The sequence below is a fragment of the Myotis daubentonii genome, chromosome 11 (assembly GCF_963259705.1).
Source record: "Myotis daubentonii chromosome 11, mMyoDau2.1, whole genome shotgun sequence".
NCBI lineage: Eukaryota > Metazoa > Chordata > Mammalia > Chiroptera > Vespertilionidae > Myotis > Myotis daubentonii.
This window is the reverse complement of record NC_081850.1, coordinates 34,546,698-34,562,902: the sequence shown is the minus strand read 5'-3', so window position 1 is coordinate 34,562,902 and position 16,205 is coordinate 34,546,698. Positions and strand designations below refer to the sequence as shown.

General features: G+C 33.6%; 1 protein-coding gene across 4 annotated transcripts in view; it reads right to left on the bottom strand.

Moving 5' to 3' along the window:
* The window catches only part of RFX3 (regulatory factor X3), a 289,374-nt gene that overhangs the window by 62,950 nt on the left and 210,219 nt on the right, over nucleotides 1-16,205 (bottom strand). For all 4 annotated transcript variants that reach the window (XM_059656771.1, XM_059656772.1, XM_059656774.1 and 1 more), the window contains exons 5-6: nucleotides 8,312-8,386; nucleotides 935-1,116 (exon numbers count right to left, since the gene is read on the bottom strand). In XM_059656771.1, the coding sequence (XP_059512754.1) occupies nucleotides 935-1,116; nucleotides 8,312-8,386 (257 nt within the window). The remainder of the gene's footprint in view (nucleotides 1-934; nucleotides 1,117-8,311; nucleotides 8,387-16,205) is intronic.

Here is a 16,205-nt window from a genome sequence, read left to right as displayed (position 1 = left end):
TCAGTACAGTCCTGAAAGGGTTTTTCCAACAATTGCAACTATGTTATCAGTCCCTGGTTTCACTGGGCAGCCCCTAAAAGTGAGTTTCTTACTGTATAACCTCACCCTTACAGGTCTGCATCTCAAAACTCTGGACATAGAGCCCAGTAGTATTTAATGGTCCTATAAAAAGTCCAATTAAATTTAAAATTTGTGCCATGCAAAAAAAAAAAAAAGTAAAAATGAAGCTCCACAGTTCTAAGTATTATTTCTATCATATTTTGACAAGGAAGCAAACTGAAAAACTAAGAGTCTTCTTCACATTTTTGGCTTCCATGCAATAAAACTAAACTATATTTTTACTCCCATACATGTATGGTTTCATAATCAAGAGTTTAAAAAGGCTAAAATGAGATTAATTAGGACCATTCAGGGCTTAAAACACCCATATTTTTCAAGTTCACCAAATGATTTTTAATTGCTCTCCAGAAATGACATGAGAAAAACTCAGCTTGAATTTCTTACTCCAGACATTTCAATGTAATTTTTCAAGAGTCAAGAGATAGACAGTTTTCCATTTAATATGTTACTTTACTCATCATCTTTAGTATGGTTGTGTTCCAAAAGAGAAGACACTGATACATATTAGCTTTTAAAGGGTCACATGTGAATCTTGCATTAACAGGCTTGTTTGCCACTTCCTATGTGATTGGAGAACCAGCTCTCCTCAAAGCTTTGCTCAGTTGGTGTTTAGGAGGATGCCTCAGTGGTTGGGTAGTATTTATTGAGTAATGACCTTTCTTTTCCCTGTGGGGGTTTATATACTGAGGTCATTCTGTATTTCTTCTTTATATGTTGATATCTGTAATCAAGTACTTTTGCTCAAACAATATGCTGAACGACTGTTAATTTGAAAAAGAGAGGTTAATTTATGATCTCACTTTTCAATACTAACCTAGTTCCCAATCTCCTGGTTCGTAGTCCCATAAAAATGGACCTTATTAATTTTCCAAAAGAAGCAGCATTGACTGGGTCCAGTTTGTGTTCCTGACAGTGTCGCAGGTAGTGGTTGTATAGAGTGCTTCTGGGAAGGCTCACTCCTTCTGCTGTCTCGTAATTGTCCAACAGCCACTGGAGCTAGTGTAAACAAGACAGAGTCAACACGGAGAAAGCAGACGATTAACAGGAAGGTCACAAGATAAAATACATCATCTGAAAGTGCAATATACAGAAATACTTGGATCGCCATCAAGCCTTGTAATAGGGTAAACTGTTGTAATTCAGAGGCCAGTGTGGTCTGACTTTGAAAACTCTCAGAAATGTAAATACCTGTACATCCCCACGACCGCAGGCCATCTCTATTCCTACAAACATTCAAACACATGTAGAGAGAAAATATTTTTTTCTGTATTGCTATTTTGGAGACAAACACTTCTTCAGGGAATTCTAATAATTCCATTAACTGGTCTAAAAAGTAATTTATAATTGTTACAAAACAAAATATGTTCCAAACCTAGCAGTATGGCACATATGTTGTTAGAGTTGGCTTGTTATAACACATGAACAGCAGGCTTCCTTGTATGAGTTTTTATATTAAGGTTCTAGTCATTTAATACAATTCTAATTACTTATCTAATTTACTTACACAAGGTAATACAATAATGGCATTAACTACTGAGATAGAATTCTGTAATCAAAAAGGAAAAACAAGTCAGTCATTTCTTCCGCAGAAGGTAAGAAACTCACTAGATTTTGGCTAAAAAGTTACGTGTAAAGAAAAGGAATCATTTAAATTTTTCTACCTTAAAACTATGTTGCTTTTTCATAATTTTGGAAATTTTCATAATGTAGTTGGTAAAGCAATATTTTCTCAATCAGGGTTCTCATTTTAAAGTTTTATGTTGCTCTGTGTATATTTTTTTAAGAAAATCTTTAAAGTATAGAATGAGCAAGAAAATTTTAGAAAAGCTAATTAGGTATGCATTATTGAGTTTTAATATTAGAAAAATTAAATTATTAATTTGTTCATTTATTTATTTACAAAAGGAGAACTAAAATAGATTTAAATGACTTTGTTAAAGTCATATATTATCTCAGTACTTGAGTCTGGTTTCCAACATTTCCTGATCACTAACATACCAGTTATTATTTCCACAAAGGGAGCAAATATTTCACACTACTTGTCTCATCAAAAATTTCCACGCCAATTATAAGAGGTATGCTAAAGAGTTGATATTTTACATGCAATTCAATGGAATGTTTCTGTACACAGCCTTAACTATTTACTAGTTTTCTTTTAATATTAATTACATGACAGTAAAGATAAATATCTAAAAATGAGAGTTTACTAATTTCTCATGATCAAGAAAATGATCTTGTAGACAGATTTTTTTAAAGAATTTGAAAAAGCAAAATCAGTAAAATATTTGAGGGTTTTATCATAAACTGTCTCTTATAAAAATGGAATATAGTACAAAAATTAAAGTTCAATATAAAATATTTTGAGTCTAAAGTTATGTTAAAAGAGACCATTTTTAAATGAAGAAAAATTTTCACAGAAGGAATGTGATAATTACAGCAAAAGTTGACTTTAAAATACTCAGAAGTCTAAATGATATTAAGTCACATTCAATGAATAATTTATAGAAAATAAAGCTTTTATTGGATTAGCTATGTGGTTCTCCGCAATGTCTAAACAAGTCAAATATAGTGAACTGTTCTGCAAACTGATGTGTTCTTTTTATAAGGGTTTACATTTTTAAAGATTCTTTATTTCTAAACCCATTTTTTTAAAATCCAAATTTATTTGTAATACGTATGAGTGTGTGTGCATACACATAAACGTGTACATATACTTACATATGTGTATAATATGTGTGATTAGTTGGTTGAAAAATTCCCCAAGAGTGAGTACTCTGGCACCTGTAATTTTGGCAGCAAAGCTGCATCTTACTCCCTTGCCCCTTGTCTGCAGGAGGAGGAACTTTAGTCCCTGCCAGAGGCCTAGACTCACTTTGGAAAAGCAGAAGGAAGTCAAGGGGAAGTAAAAGCCCTGAAGGATGGTGGTGGCTGTGCTGCGCCATGGCTGTACCACCTCGGGGCGGTGCCCCTGCAAACTCACTGTGTACCTGGAGACTGGTTTAGGTCCCACCAGATAACTCTTGAGATTTATCTGGGAATTATAGTCTGTGTTCTACATGGCGCTATTTAACCTTCAAGTTTTGACAGTAATGAAACTGTAAATCAGACATTTGAGTCTAAAACATAGTATAAGGAAGGATTAATTTTATTGTAAGAGAAACCTGGCAGTTAAGTATAACATAAAGGCAAACACTTCATGCACTGCCCAAGGATAATTTGATACCTGCTATAAGATATATTTCTTCCTTGGGTATTGTGTTTAATAAAATGTATTTTGACACTAACATTCAATATCTTTAACATTAAATAATTTAGAACTAAACTATTACTATTTCTTTTATTCTTTTTGTAAGGTGTTTTATAAAATATTTATTTACACTTGTGGTTTTAAAAACCCATAAAATACCATAGAAATTTTTAACCTTTATCTTTAAAAGCTGATTATCCTACTAATGAGCTAACATAAATTCCTGTAAGGGTGGAAACCAAGATAATTGCATCTTTCAACCTTTACATTTAACCTATATTAATCAGGGTAGATTAAGGAAGGTGAATAGGTCCTATTTTTCCCAAAGGCAAATACTGACTGACAAATTAAAAAAATACGTCTTGCATATTAACATCTAAATGTAACATTTAGCATTTTCCCCCCAGATGAATTCTTATACATTAGGATTCATTTTAAGTTCAGTTTACCGATGATATATATTTTACAAGTCTTATTCCTACCATAACTAGATTAACAGTACAGCAAAGTCAAGGGAGAGTGAGAATAAAATAAAGTTTTGCTTTGATCTCAATATATTTCAGTAGCTAAAACCAGTAAAAGTCATGAAATAATTATTTGCTAGATTGTGAAAAGTGTATAAAAATTAATGTCTAAAGTTTTTTATGTACTTTAAATGGAATTTTAAAAAAATGCACATGCTAAAGAACATTATGTGAAAATTGGGAACTATTAACTTAAGAACATTTCTACATTCAAATTTATAATCTGAAATATCACAAATTGAATACAATCTAAACCATTAAAGGCCAATTTATATTAATTACAACAGAGGAGTATAAATAAAGTTTTCAATGAAGAGAATTAGAATATTCTAATTTGATTTAGACAGACTATGCATCGTTTACCTGTAACATCTTCTCATACAAAAATTTAGAAATAAAAACATTCAAATAAAAAATTTTATACTAACAGACTGATGTAAAAGTGAAATTAAAAGTACTATTCTAAAAACATGGAGATAAATGATATCACCCTTGGCTTTGATTTTCTGAAGGATTATACTGTTTGGAAAAGAAGCAGTGATCTACTTTTAATCTGATGGTGGCACAAGGGGAAATGATAGAGTGACCATATATTCTTTCACTCAAATGGTGAGCAGGGAGAAGACCTCTCTCTACCAACAATAGTCACACATACACCCAATGAAGCATACTGGAAAACAAAAACAATCTATATAATAAAAGCCTAAGCGACCATTAAGGAGGAACAACCAGAACAACCAGTTGCTATGATGTGCACTGACCACCAGGGGGCAGATGCTTAATGTAGGACCTGCCCCCTGGTGGTCAGTGCACTCCCACAGAGGGATTGCTGCTCAGCCAGAAGCCAGGCTTGCAGCTGGTGAGTGCAGCAGCAGTGGCGGGAGCCTCTCCCGCCTCTGCTGCAGCGCTAAGGAGCAGTGAGCTGCTTGGTAAGGAGCAGCGAGCAGGCAGGTGGTAAGGAGGGAGTGATCCCAAATTGCAAGAGGGATGTCCGACTGCTGGCTTAGGCCCGACCCACACAGGTGGGGCTGAAGGACCCTTCCCCCACCCCAGTGGACGAATTTTGTGCACCAAGCCTCTAGTGCATATATAAGTTCCCAAATAAATGTACACTTGATTGGTAAAGGTACTCAGAATACTGGAGGTAAAATAAGGCCTATTCTCTTCTACTACTTGTTTTTTACATTCATTCATTTAGCAAATACTTAATGAGCATCTACTATGTACCAGGCACTGTTCTAGACACCAGGGATGCATCAGTGGACAAAACATATAAAATCCTTACACTCTTGGAATTTTCACTTATCAATACATACTTTCTGTTTTTCTATAAGATGCTACTAGTGAAATAAATGTAACTATGCTATTATTGTTAATAGAATAAAACATGGCATTTGGTGTAACTGTACTGTCATAGGTGGGACATCAAAAAGAGTATAAAATAGACAAGTCAGACATGCATTTCAACTTGGAGGATAACATAATTATAAAAGTAGAGCAGCAGTACCCAAGACTCTCCAGGATATGCTGAAAAAGGGATACAAAATTGAATACCCCACTCCATCGTCTCATGTGCAGAAAGATGAAAATCAAAGCAGTCAAGTTGGATTTTTCTGAGAGCATTATTTCTGATTTAACCCTAATAGAAATTTTCTGAATTAGTATGAGTAAACAAGTGCATGAACAGAAAATAGGAAATCTGTTCAGGTCCATATTCCAAAATAGAATGACGACAAATTTTGAGCTAAGAAATCATGATTAAGATCATTCTTTAGAATCTGATAAATATGGGACACAAATTATCAACTTCTTTTAACTTTTTGTCTAATGAAATTGACCCTTTGTAGAAACTGATCAAAGAACTATTATCATAAAGATGAATTCTTGTCTTCTTCAAAGAATCCCACAAACTTCAAATAATTCTATATCACAGTCTTGTGCAGTGAGACAACCAATAGATTCTATTAACAATATTTCATTTTTAAAATACCTCTCTACTAAAATTTTTCTACACGGCTGAAAATTACCAATTACGTTAACAAAATTTAAAATACCCTTAGCCGGTGGTTTTCAAGTAGAATGTATGCAGTAGTTTACTCTAGTTGTTAGATAAATCTAACAAGAATTAGGAGCATTACTAACTTCCTAAGAACAGAAAGACAACAGGGTCTTCTGGGCTCAGGGGGAAAGGAAACCTGACTGGTCAGAACACTGATCCTTTCTCTGCTCTTTACAGACCATTTGTAGAATCATTTGATTTTTAAAGACTTATCTATAAATGTGCTTTTAAATGAATGTAACTGTGCCTCAGAAGTGTAATAAAATGAATCAGTACATCAAGAGAAAGAATATTACTGCATTAGCAACATTTACGCCCACTCTTTCTACATACTGAAATGACTCTGGCAGCTGTAAACAATATGGAAGATTTGTCATGCTATGTAATAAAAAAAATGAAGCCAAAGCATAACTAACAGTTAACTGTTGTTTATGCAGCTTAATTCACACGTTCATTAACACTAAATATTACAAATATTACTTCACAGATTCTAGAAGAAAATAATAATTTCAAAAATCCCCAACCTCTTTGAAAAGTTTCTAACAAATCAACAAATAAAATTATACAAAAATTCTTATGCCCACATTATTGTTCATGAAAATACTAAGATGAATAATTCAAGATAAAATTAAACATATAATTTACTAAACAATATACCTGAATTGAAAATGAAATGCAAATTGAATATCAAAGCATAACTTAGATTTGTAGACTTTCAAAAAAGATAACTGGAAACATCAGTGGTTTTTTTCCTTGAGTCCCTGGATATTTTGACTAAAAGTGAACAACAGTTTCATGTGCCATTTTCAAACCACAAACACCAGTTAGTCACCACCACCCTCAAAAACATATAACATAATGACACAATAAATTAGTCTTTACCCACAGCCACAGACTCATGCTAACACAAAAAGGATATACTTAAGGAACCTATAAAAGAATGACACATTGCATACAAATTTTCAGAAAAGGAAAAAAATTATATTCCTTAAAGTGTTTTAAAAAGAAGGGTCAAAAGTATGTTATATTAAAAGTTATATCTAAAATTTTCACCAAAAATTGCAGGCATTCTCCAAGTTGGCTAAACTGTTTTTATTTGCCATGATACTTCCTCTTGGAAAAGAAACAAGACAAAGTACTTCATCTAAAAACAACTAGGTAAATACATAGCATTTAGTATTGTGTTGGAATATAAAATTTAAATCTTAAAATTCAAATCTTTAAAAAGCACAGTGAAAACATTTTCTGAGCCATAGGTTTCAGATTTACTGAAAGAATAATGGTATTTCTGAAATTTTATTTTCTATTAGCCAAAGGTTTTAGGTTTACTAAAAGAATAATTATATTTCTAAAATTTATTTTGGGTAATCTAATTTTGGACTTTTCAGTCATGAAATGTGAAGAAAAATTTTTTAAAATCATAATAACTTATCTCTAAATTTAAGAATATACATGTTGTCAGTTGGGAGGGAAAACTAATTTTTACTATATTGCCATTGATATTAATTTAGCAGAAGATCTATCTAAAACATTTAATTCATAGGTATATTTACTTACTAGTCAGAAATCAGGTTAACAAAATTATTTTTAATCAGTATTTTCATCGGTTCCCCAAAATTTGAACATTAGATGACAATGTTTCTAGTTCCAGAAAACTATCATCACTCCTCTTGCACTTACCAGTGTTGTAGTGCTGCTGCATCAGATAACAGTTAGAAGCTTCAAGAAATAGTAACACTATTCCTGTTTTGTCTCAAGTATTAGCAATTTATGGCTTATCTACAGCCTCATTTCTTCTTTTGGCCCAGTTTCATTTTTCTTTAGGTTTTAGGCCCTGAGCTTCTCTAAGCAGCTGCTTCCTGCCCATCTTACATAGTCTTTCTGATAAGCAAGTCATTTTCAAACAGTTTACCATTGGATTTGGCATTAATAATATTTTTTTCCACTTAAAGAATATTACTGGACATACAAGTAGACATAATCGTATCTCTGTCTCAGACAGAGATAGATGCAGATAAGCATTTGCTTCATAGTAAATAAATATTAAAATAGAAAAGTTTAAATGTTTAATATTCCCATTAATTACATTTTACAAATTAATAACAGCAGCTTGTTATTAACTTGGAAATGTTATATTTGTATCAAAACAGTACAAAAACCTAGTCAAGCATTATACTTGGGACTCTACTTTTTAGATATTCCACTGTACAAAATAGCTATTAAGTGATACAGAGACCTTAGAGGCTGAGAAAGAAAGGGTAAGAAGCAAAATAAATAAGTAAATAAATAAAACAAGCATTTAGAAGCAAGCAACACATGCAGAACAAGCAAGAGATTAGTTTACATGAAGAGGCAACTTACATGGCTGTTGAGAAGAGAGCTTCTGTGAGTGGACAGACCGTCAGACTTTTGCAGCGTCTCAATCGCCATTTCAATCTGATAATAGATGTCATTAAAAAAAAAAAGGGCTCAAGACAAGATAGTAATAAAAGGCTCCCCAAAGAATTTTTGATAGACTTTTAAAGTTCAATTTCTTCTTGAATGGTGGCAAATGAATATCTCATCAGAACTGTGTGTCCACCATCTTCCCGCACCCCCAGAGAATAAAATAAAAATATGCATACCAATAGTAAGTCCAATTACAAAAGTAAACCTTTTTTTAAAAACATTCTCTAATTATAATCAGAATGGAGACCAGAGGAGCAGGAACCCCAATGGATTTTTCCAGCTCTGAGAAAACATTCTTGACTTTCATAAATCAAGATGTGGGATTGGAAGCACCCTTTCTAAATTTTCTCCCACCTGAAGAGTATTTAATTTCTGTTCTATTCTTTCATAAAAGAAAAATTATGTTGGTTTTGTTTAATATGCATTAGTATTTTAATGCAAATGTGCAAAGACACCTTCATTAATGTTCAAAAACTATTAAATCTATCCACCACTCTCTTAACCCTGTATTAAAATTTGGAAGTGGAGGGTCATTAGTATGAACAAACATTAAGATGTAATCAGGGTGCCTACATTATGCTTTAGGATGTGGTGGTGAGAAGGAGCTATTATAAATGACAGAAGAAATAGAAAATAGAAGAGAAAAAAAATTCAGAGCCAAGAAAGAAAAGGGACAACCACAGAAGGTTTTATTCCATGTAATCTCAGCACACGAGCAATCTAACACCTTAATTAAGTAGCAGGTGTCAATGATATGAGATGTGCTCCCAATAACCTCATATTTAGAGATATCTATCCATCAGCTCCTACTATAAAGCATGTACTATAATTTGGTTCTGAACACTCTGTATTTGGTTATGAGGTTATAGTAACGATATTAACTAAAGTTAAATAAAAATCACATTATATTATTTAAGAGAGAAAATCCATATCATTATTTTTATTTTTACCATCTGATCAAATAAATAATTCAATATAAGAAGTTATAAAAATATTTAATCCTTTAAAGTAAAGATAATTTATTTGTATTTCCACTGGTTAAGGACATTAATGACTCCTTGAAATGTTAATAAACTTCCAACTCCCACCACAAAAAAAGAGAAAGGATGGCAATATCCATATCAAAGTATTTTCTTTTCAAATTTCTTAGTGGTGGAATACTTTATACACAGACATTCAGTCTCAAATATACATAATTTTCTCCTGAACATGAGACTTAATCGTTTTAATTTTATTTTATATTATTTTCAAAGTGACTGGTTCTTCTTCTTATACTTTTATTAATTCGTAAGATATAATACTATGTCTTATTCTATTGTTAACATTTTTTAGATCACAAAATTAAGTAAACTGGGTTCTAAAACATTTCTCTCTGCCAAATGGGATGTTAATGTAGTTTATCATTAATACTTGAGAATAACCTGAAGTGATATTGTGCAAGTGAAACACAATACAATACAGAAAGAGTAACAGAAATTTAATGAGTAAACAAACATTTCACTGAAATGTTATACTGTAAAATTGTAAAGGATCTCTTAAAAGGGCATCAATAAATGCTCTTCTTTTATAAGAGAAAACATTTTTAAAAAGCTAGAATAACTTTCAATCACTTCTGGGAAGCATTTGCTCAAAAGTTTAATTTGCCAAAATACCTACAGTTTCATTAGAGTTTGAGGGAGGAAATTTTGAGGTTAGAGTTCAGTGTACTAAATAAAAATAATATGATCTGTATCGTTTAATTTTATACATTTAGATGAAAGGTCAAAACTATCAGGAATGTAATAGCTGAGCAACAATGAGGGAGAAATCCATGTCTGGGTTTATTAATCAGTAATTTAAAATTGGATAAAAGAGCACTTATTTTTCAGAAGAAAAGAAGAGAAGTTAGATGATCTGCTTCTATTGCTATGTTGCTACTCTACAGTGATCTCAGACTTCCAGACACTCCCGAGGGGGCCAGGGTATTAGGAAGTGTTCCTCTTACTTAGGGCCAGCTTTTGAAGAGCTTTGAGGGAGTCATAAAGTCCAGAAAATGCCTTGGTTCAAACTGGGCTCCCTAGAGATATGCCGACTTTCTAGAATTATTTGGACCTTGAGAATTTTAGTTCCTTTTGTCCCTTTGTAATACAGAATTAAAAAATGGACTCTTTCTGCCGTAGCTCAGTGGTTGAGCATAGACTTATGAACCAGGAGGTCATGGCTAGATTCCTGGTCAGGGTACATGCCTGGGTTGTGGGCTTAATCTCCAGTGTGGGGTGTGCAGGAGGCAGCCGATCAATGATTCTTTCTGATCATTGATGTTTCTACCTTGACCTTATCTTCCTCTCTGAAATCAATAAAAATATATATATTTTTAAAATGAACTATTTATTTTGGCTGTAGAAATATTCTGCCCTGACTTAGGCCCATACTGAGTTTGGAGAGGCAAGCAACAAAAGGAGGAAACATGGGAAGATAGGACAAGCAAGAAATAAAAGTTGATTGAAGCAGAAGACCAGCTTATGAGCAAGTGCACTGGAACCCACTTGGAAGCTCACCGGATCCAAATACCCATGAGTTCTCTGAGGCATTAATTAGTCCCAATAGAAGCCATAGCATTTAGTGACCACCTAGCTAAGATAAGAATTACAGAAAAGCATACAAAAAATACATAACATGTATTTATCATATTTATTCAATGAAAACATTGAAGAGAATTCTTATCTCATGAAAGGATCACAGCCCTGATCTATTTTTTACAAGATAGGTTTAATTTATTACACAGTAACTGTGCACCCATCATATATTACACAGTGTGCAGGGAATTGTGATAAAAAATTCATAACCCAAGGATATTATAATCTGGCAAGAGATACAGGGTATGGCATATGTATGTACAAATGTAAAATTAAACAAAGCCATATGTGTCAAAAATAAAAGAGTAGTTCAGAGATGTAGAAGAAAATGAAAACTTCTTTATTCATTAACTTTTGAGGGAGTCTTAGTCTGCTTCTGAGGATGTGATAGAAATTATGACCCCTCTACTTAGAAAAATGTATTTAAGAACAGTCTACAAAATTTTAGATTCATTTTCTCAGAGTTTATAGACTCCCCAAATTCAGAACTCAATGCTTTAAAAGATGGAGAACTCTCAGAAGTGGGGGTTAGGACACTGTAGAAAGGAAGAATGGACTCAATAAAGCTGGGAGGCAGGAAACACAGTTTGTGAAATGTCGAGGAGTCCAGTTTGTAGGGTGTGACATATGGGACAGGTGAGAAGTGAGGCTGAAATAACAGGTTGGGATTAGTTATTGGTATGTAAGAGTCAGGAAAGAAGAAATGTCATTAAGGTTTTAAGGGAAGTGTGGGATGTCTGAAAATGTCCATTTTCAGATAAAGTCAGATGGGTTTTATTAGGTATAACAGACCACGCCCTGCCAGTTGAAGGCTAAAATGTGTAAGTCTGAAATGTACCCAATAAATGATTGAATAGAAGCTTTCAGAGGACAAGAGTATGAGATGACATTAACATCCATAGGAATGTGTTACAGAAAGTGAGGGCAAAAGAGAAGTTAGAGGAACAATGTAAAATCAGGGAAGAAGAGTAAAAATGAGGCAAATATTTGACATACAGTTATGGAGGATTAATCAGCTGTAATATTCCAAATGGATTATTGGTCTTGTCATAGTTTCATGGGGGCTATCCATATCTATGTATATGAGTAGGGGTTGGATAGAGAGACAGCAAACTATCTAAATAAATCATGATAATGGATTAGGATAAATTTCTACTAGGTCCATTGAAAGTTAAATTAATTTGTTAACTTTTCCATTATTATGTGTTAGATATTTGCATTCAAGCTTCTGGCGATTAAACCAATCTCAAGAAAAAGATGTCAGACTTCAGCATTTTACACCCCAAATAAAATAGTGAGACCAGAGTGAACTGGGGAGATCATATGCTTCCAGTTTACGGTAGATCATTCAAAACTTAAGTCCAGTCCTTAGGAAAAACTTAAGAATTCTCCTGGCTAGAAATATACTTAGTACTAAATTACTTCCCATAGTACACATAACTTGTCATATTTAAGGTAAGAAATGATAATCAGGTAAGACAGATGGGACATTTGCTTTAAAGTAGGTTCATGGCTCCAAAAGATCACTGGCCCAAATGTTCATCATGATATTCTCATATATCCTCTAAAGAAATGTTTCTAATCTCAACAAAGATATCACTGTAGTTTCATATAATAAAAATGATTCAATTACTAGATTATCAGCTAGTTAGAATTTAAAAGTGATTCAAATTCAAGAAATATGTAGGGTTTTGTTTTTTCACAATAAAAATAACTTCCCCCACCCCAATATAAAACAACTTACTGACTGGTATGGTGCTTGCTACAATAATGGGAACTTCATCAGACTAGTAGAGTTTCATGAGATTTCATTCCGTTTCAGTGAACATAAAACCCCATTTGTATACAAGGTGCATTTAGCTCTGTGTGTGAGGGTGTTTGTGGAGAGAGCGATGAAGAGATAGAGAGAGATGGAGAAATAGAGGGAGGGAGTGAGGGGAGAAGGGAGACAGAAATGTTTGCAAAGATATTTAACAGCCCTGTCAACCAGATTACAACACATCACCACCTAAGTGGTAAGAGGGACACAGTGTATCTACGTATATATAAGGAATGTCTCACTTTCTCTCCCTCTACATGATTAAAGGGAAGCAGAATGAATTAAATAATTAAGTATTACTAGAATACATAAGGAGGGAAGGAGAGGAGAATTACTTCTTGCTGATAAGGTTAAAGAGACAGCACGGGTAAGTAAGGTGGTTCTTTAGCACAGGACTGACAATGCCTGGTATTCCAATAGGGGCACTTTGGTGAACATTTTAGGTAGCATGAAGAAAGGCACAGAGATAAGATGGCAGAATGTAAATGCAAGGAAGAGTAAAATTGGCTGAAGGATCAAGTTCCTTTAGGGATAGGTAAGTTAGACAGACCTTTAAAACATAACTTCAATTAAAAAAGTTATTTTTTAAAAAGGAAATAAAACATGGTTGGAAAATTTTTATAAAGGGAATAAATCTGATATGATAGCACTTTATATATTGATGTAGGGAGGGTAAAAATCTAGAGACAGGAAAACACCTTGGAAGCTATGGTAAAGGGAGCAGTGAAAAGAAGGAGTGAATATAAATCTATTTCTGAATTAAAGATTTAAAGGTGGGAAATTTGAGGCAGAAAACTTGGCAGTGCCTTATTTTTACTTGAAATGAACACAAGAATCTTCATTTCATTACTGTGCGATTATAACATTTCAAATACACCTATCAAACACATTGACATGAATAGATTCTAAAATGTTTTCCTGTTCATTTCTCTGCTGCATGATTTCTATTCTAAGAATACTGATCATTCTGTTATTGAAATTCCAACTCTCCTGCAAACTATTATAATCAGATTAGCAGGCAGCCCTGTGACAACCTGAAAGACTAATTTGAGGCCTCAGTGATATCTGTCTTGCTGAGTGTTGCTGCATTTTATCTATCTATCTATCTATCTATCTATCTATCTATCTATCTAACCTTTTCCTTGGATTTTTTTTTAATTTTTTAACAAAGTCCTTTTGCCCTTTTCTATTTAATAGTACATTTTTATGACTAAAGGATTCATGGTTGTTGTTTTTTCTTTTACAATTAAAAAGTTGGCATGGTAAGTAAATAGTTTCCATTTTCTGTTTTAACTAATTAAGTTTTAGACTATAATTATACCTTAGGTTATTTTTTAAAAGTCAACTCTCTGAACTAAGCTATAGCATACATTTGTATCTCTTATTAAATAATCATCATAAGACTGAGTTGCCAAAGGTATATACATCCTCTCCATGATTCTCTCATGCGAGGATTCATGCCGCTTGGGAGTTTAGACGGGTTCATGATGACCCTGCACTATTGCCTCATAATCAGATAAGAAGCTGTGGCAACTATTCTGAGATCCACTGGTGGGATGCTCCATTTGAGATGACATGTTTAGCCTGAAAAATAAGCTTACAGAGCACTGAGATTATTGGAGTGGGTGGGACTTAGAAATTTCCTATGTGAAAGAGGAGGTAAGAAAAATAACCATCCCAGCCACCATGGGCACATGACTTCTTAGAAAAATAGGTCCTGCCTGCCTGGAACGGCTCAGCAGTTGGAGCACCGTCCCAGGCACCAAAGCGTTGTGGGTTTGATCCCTGTTCAGGACACATACCCAGGCTGGGGGTTCAATTCCTGTTCAGGGCATCTGCGGGAGGCAACTGATGGATGTTTCTCTCTCACATTAATGTCTGTCTGTCTGTCTCTTTCCCTCTCCATTCCTGTCTCTCTAAATCAATGAAAAACATATCCTCAAGTGAGGGTTAAAAAATAATTGGTCCTTTCTGGAAAATCCTGAGGAACACATTTATGTAAATCTATGCAATAGCCCAAACAGAATATCATATATGTGGACAATTAGCAGTTTCTCTTAATGTAAATACTGACCAGTCACTCCATTACATGCTAATAAGACAGAAGGAAAAGAACAATTATATCATCTTACTCATTGTCTTTATAGGTCAAGGCATATTTCTCTTGACTCTAAATGGCTCTTTAATCTTTTTTAAATACTAAAGGTCAAGATTGATGTATTCAACTACCATTATAATTAAAATTGGTTTTATGGTAAAACAATTTCCGTTCTAGAACTGTTAAAGTGATTTAAAAATAAAAGTAATGCTATATGCTTGATGCTTTATAAAGCCTTTCTCATTTGATCTGCACAGCAACTTTGCAAAATAGGAAATGCAAGCAATATGATCTCCTTCCCACAGGTTAGAAAATTGAAGCTCTCTGAAATTGAGGGACTTTCTTTAGATCACACAGGTATTAACTATGAGATTGGAATCCAATATTTATTTCTCTAAATTCAGCATCATTTCCATTTTATGCAAATATAACATGAATGTAAATCAAGTGGAAATACCACACATTGTTTTAATAAAACTACCTTCTGAAGAGTGGCTTGTAAAATTAATATTTGCTAAATGATTTACTACTAACAAACAAGATTTACTTTCTAATAGGAAAGGGTTTAAATAGGATTAATAAGCATAATTTTAAAATTATTTCAAAGTGATCAAGTTAAAAGGCAACAAAATGATTTGAATGGATAGTTAAATTTTAATCATCATAAAAATAGTTATCCTTAATGTATAATGCTGCATTTTCTTATTAATATAGGTTACTCTGTTAACCTCACCAGTTACCACTTTCTTAGAGAAACAGCATTTTTGTTTCCTGCTGAGAGAGCAGCAAATGCTTTGGAGAAACCAATGAAGAAAACACACTTAAGATTGAAAATTTCCTTTTGGGTAATTTCTCACCTAAATGCTAAGACTTTACATTTAGTTTGCATCTGAGACCTCAAGTAAGACAGAAATATTTCTATTTGGTAGCTGCTGTTCAGAAAAGGTATCTGTGATTGCCAGCATGAGCCTGCAGCCACTACCCTTCCTCCTGTTACAAATGGCAGCCTCTCCGGGGAAGTATATGTGCATGTGTGTAGGGGTAGGGGTGGGGGAGGGGTGACTTTCTACAGGAAGCACTTGAACCAGGACCACCAAAGCAAAGAACACTTTCACTTTGCATTTAGTCTGTATAATCACTGTAACACAGGTTTTTTCAAAGTTTGGTCCTAGAAAGTTGTTAGAATCACCTGGCACTTGTGGAGAGTGCAGCCAGGTCTCTCCAATATGCATTGGGAATGCTTTGATCTCCTATTCAATTTGTCCAGGGCATTCC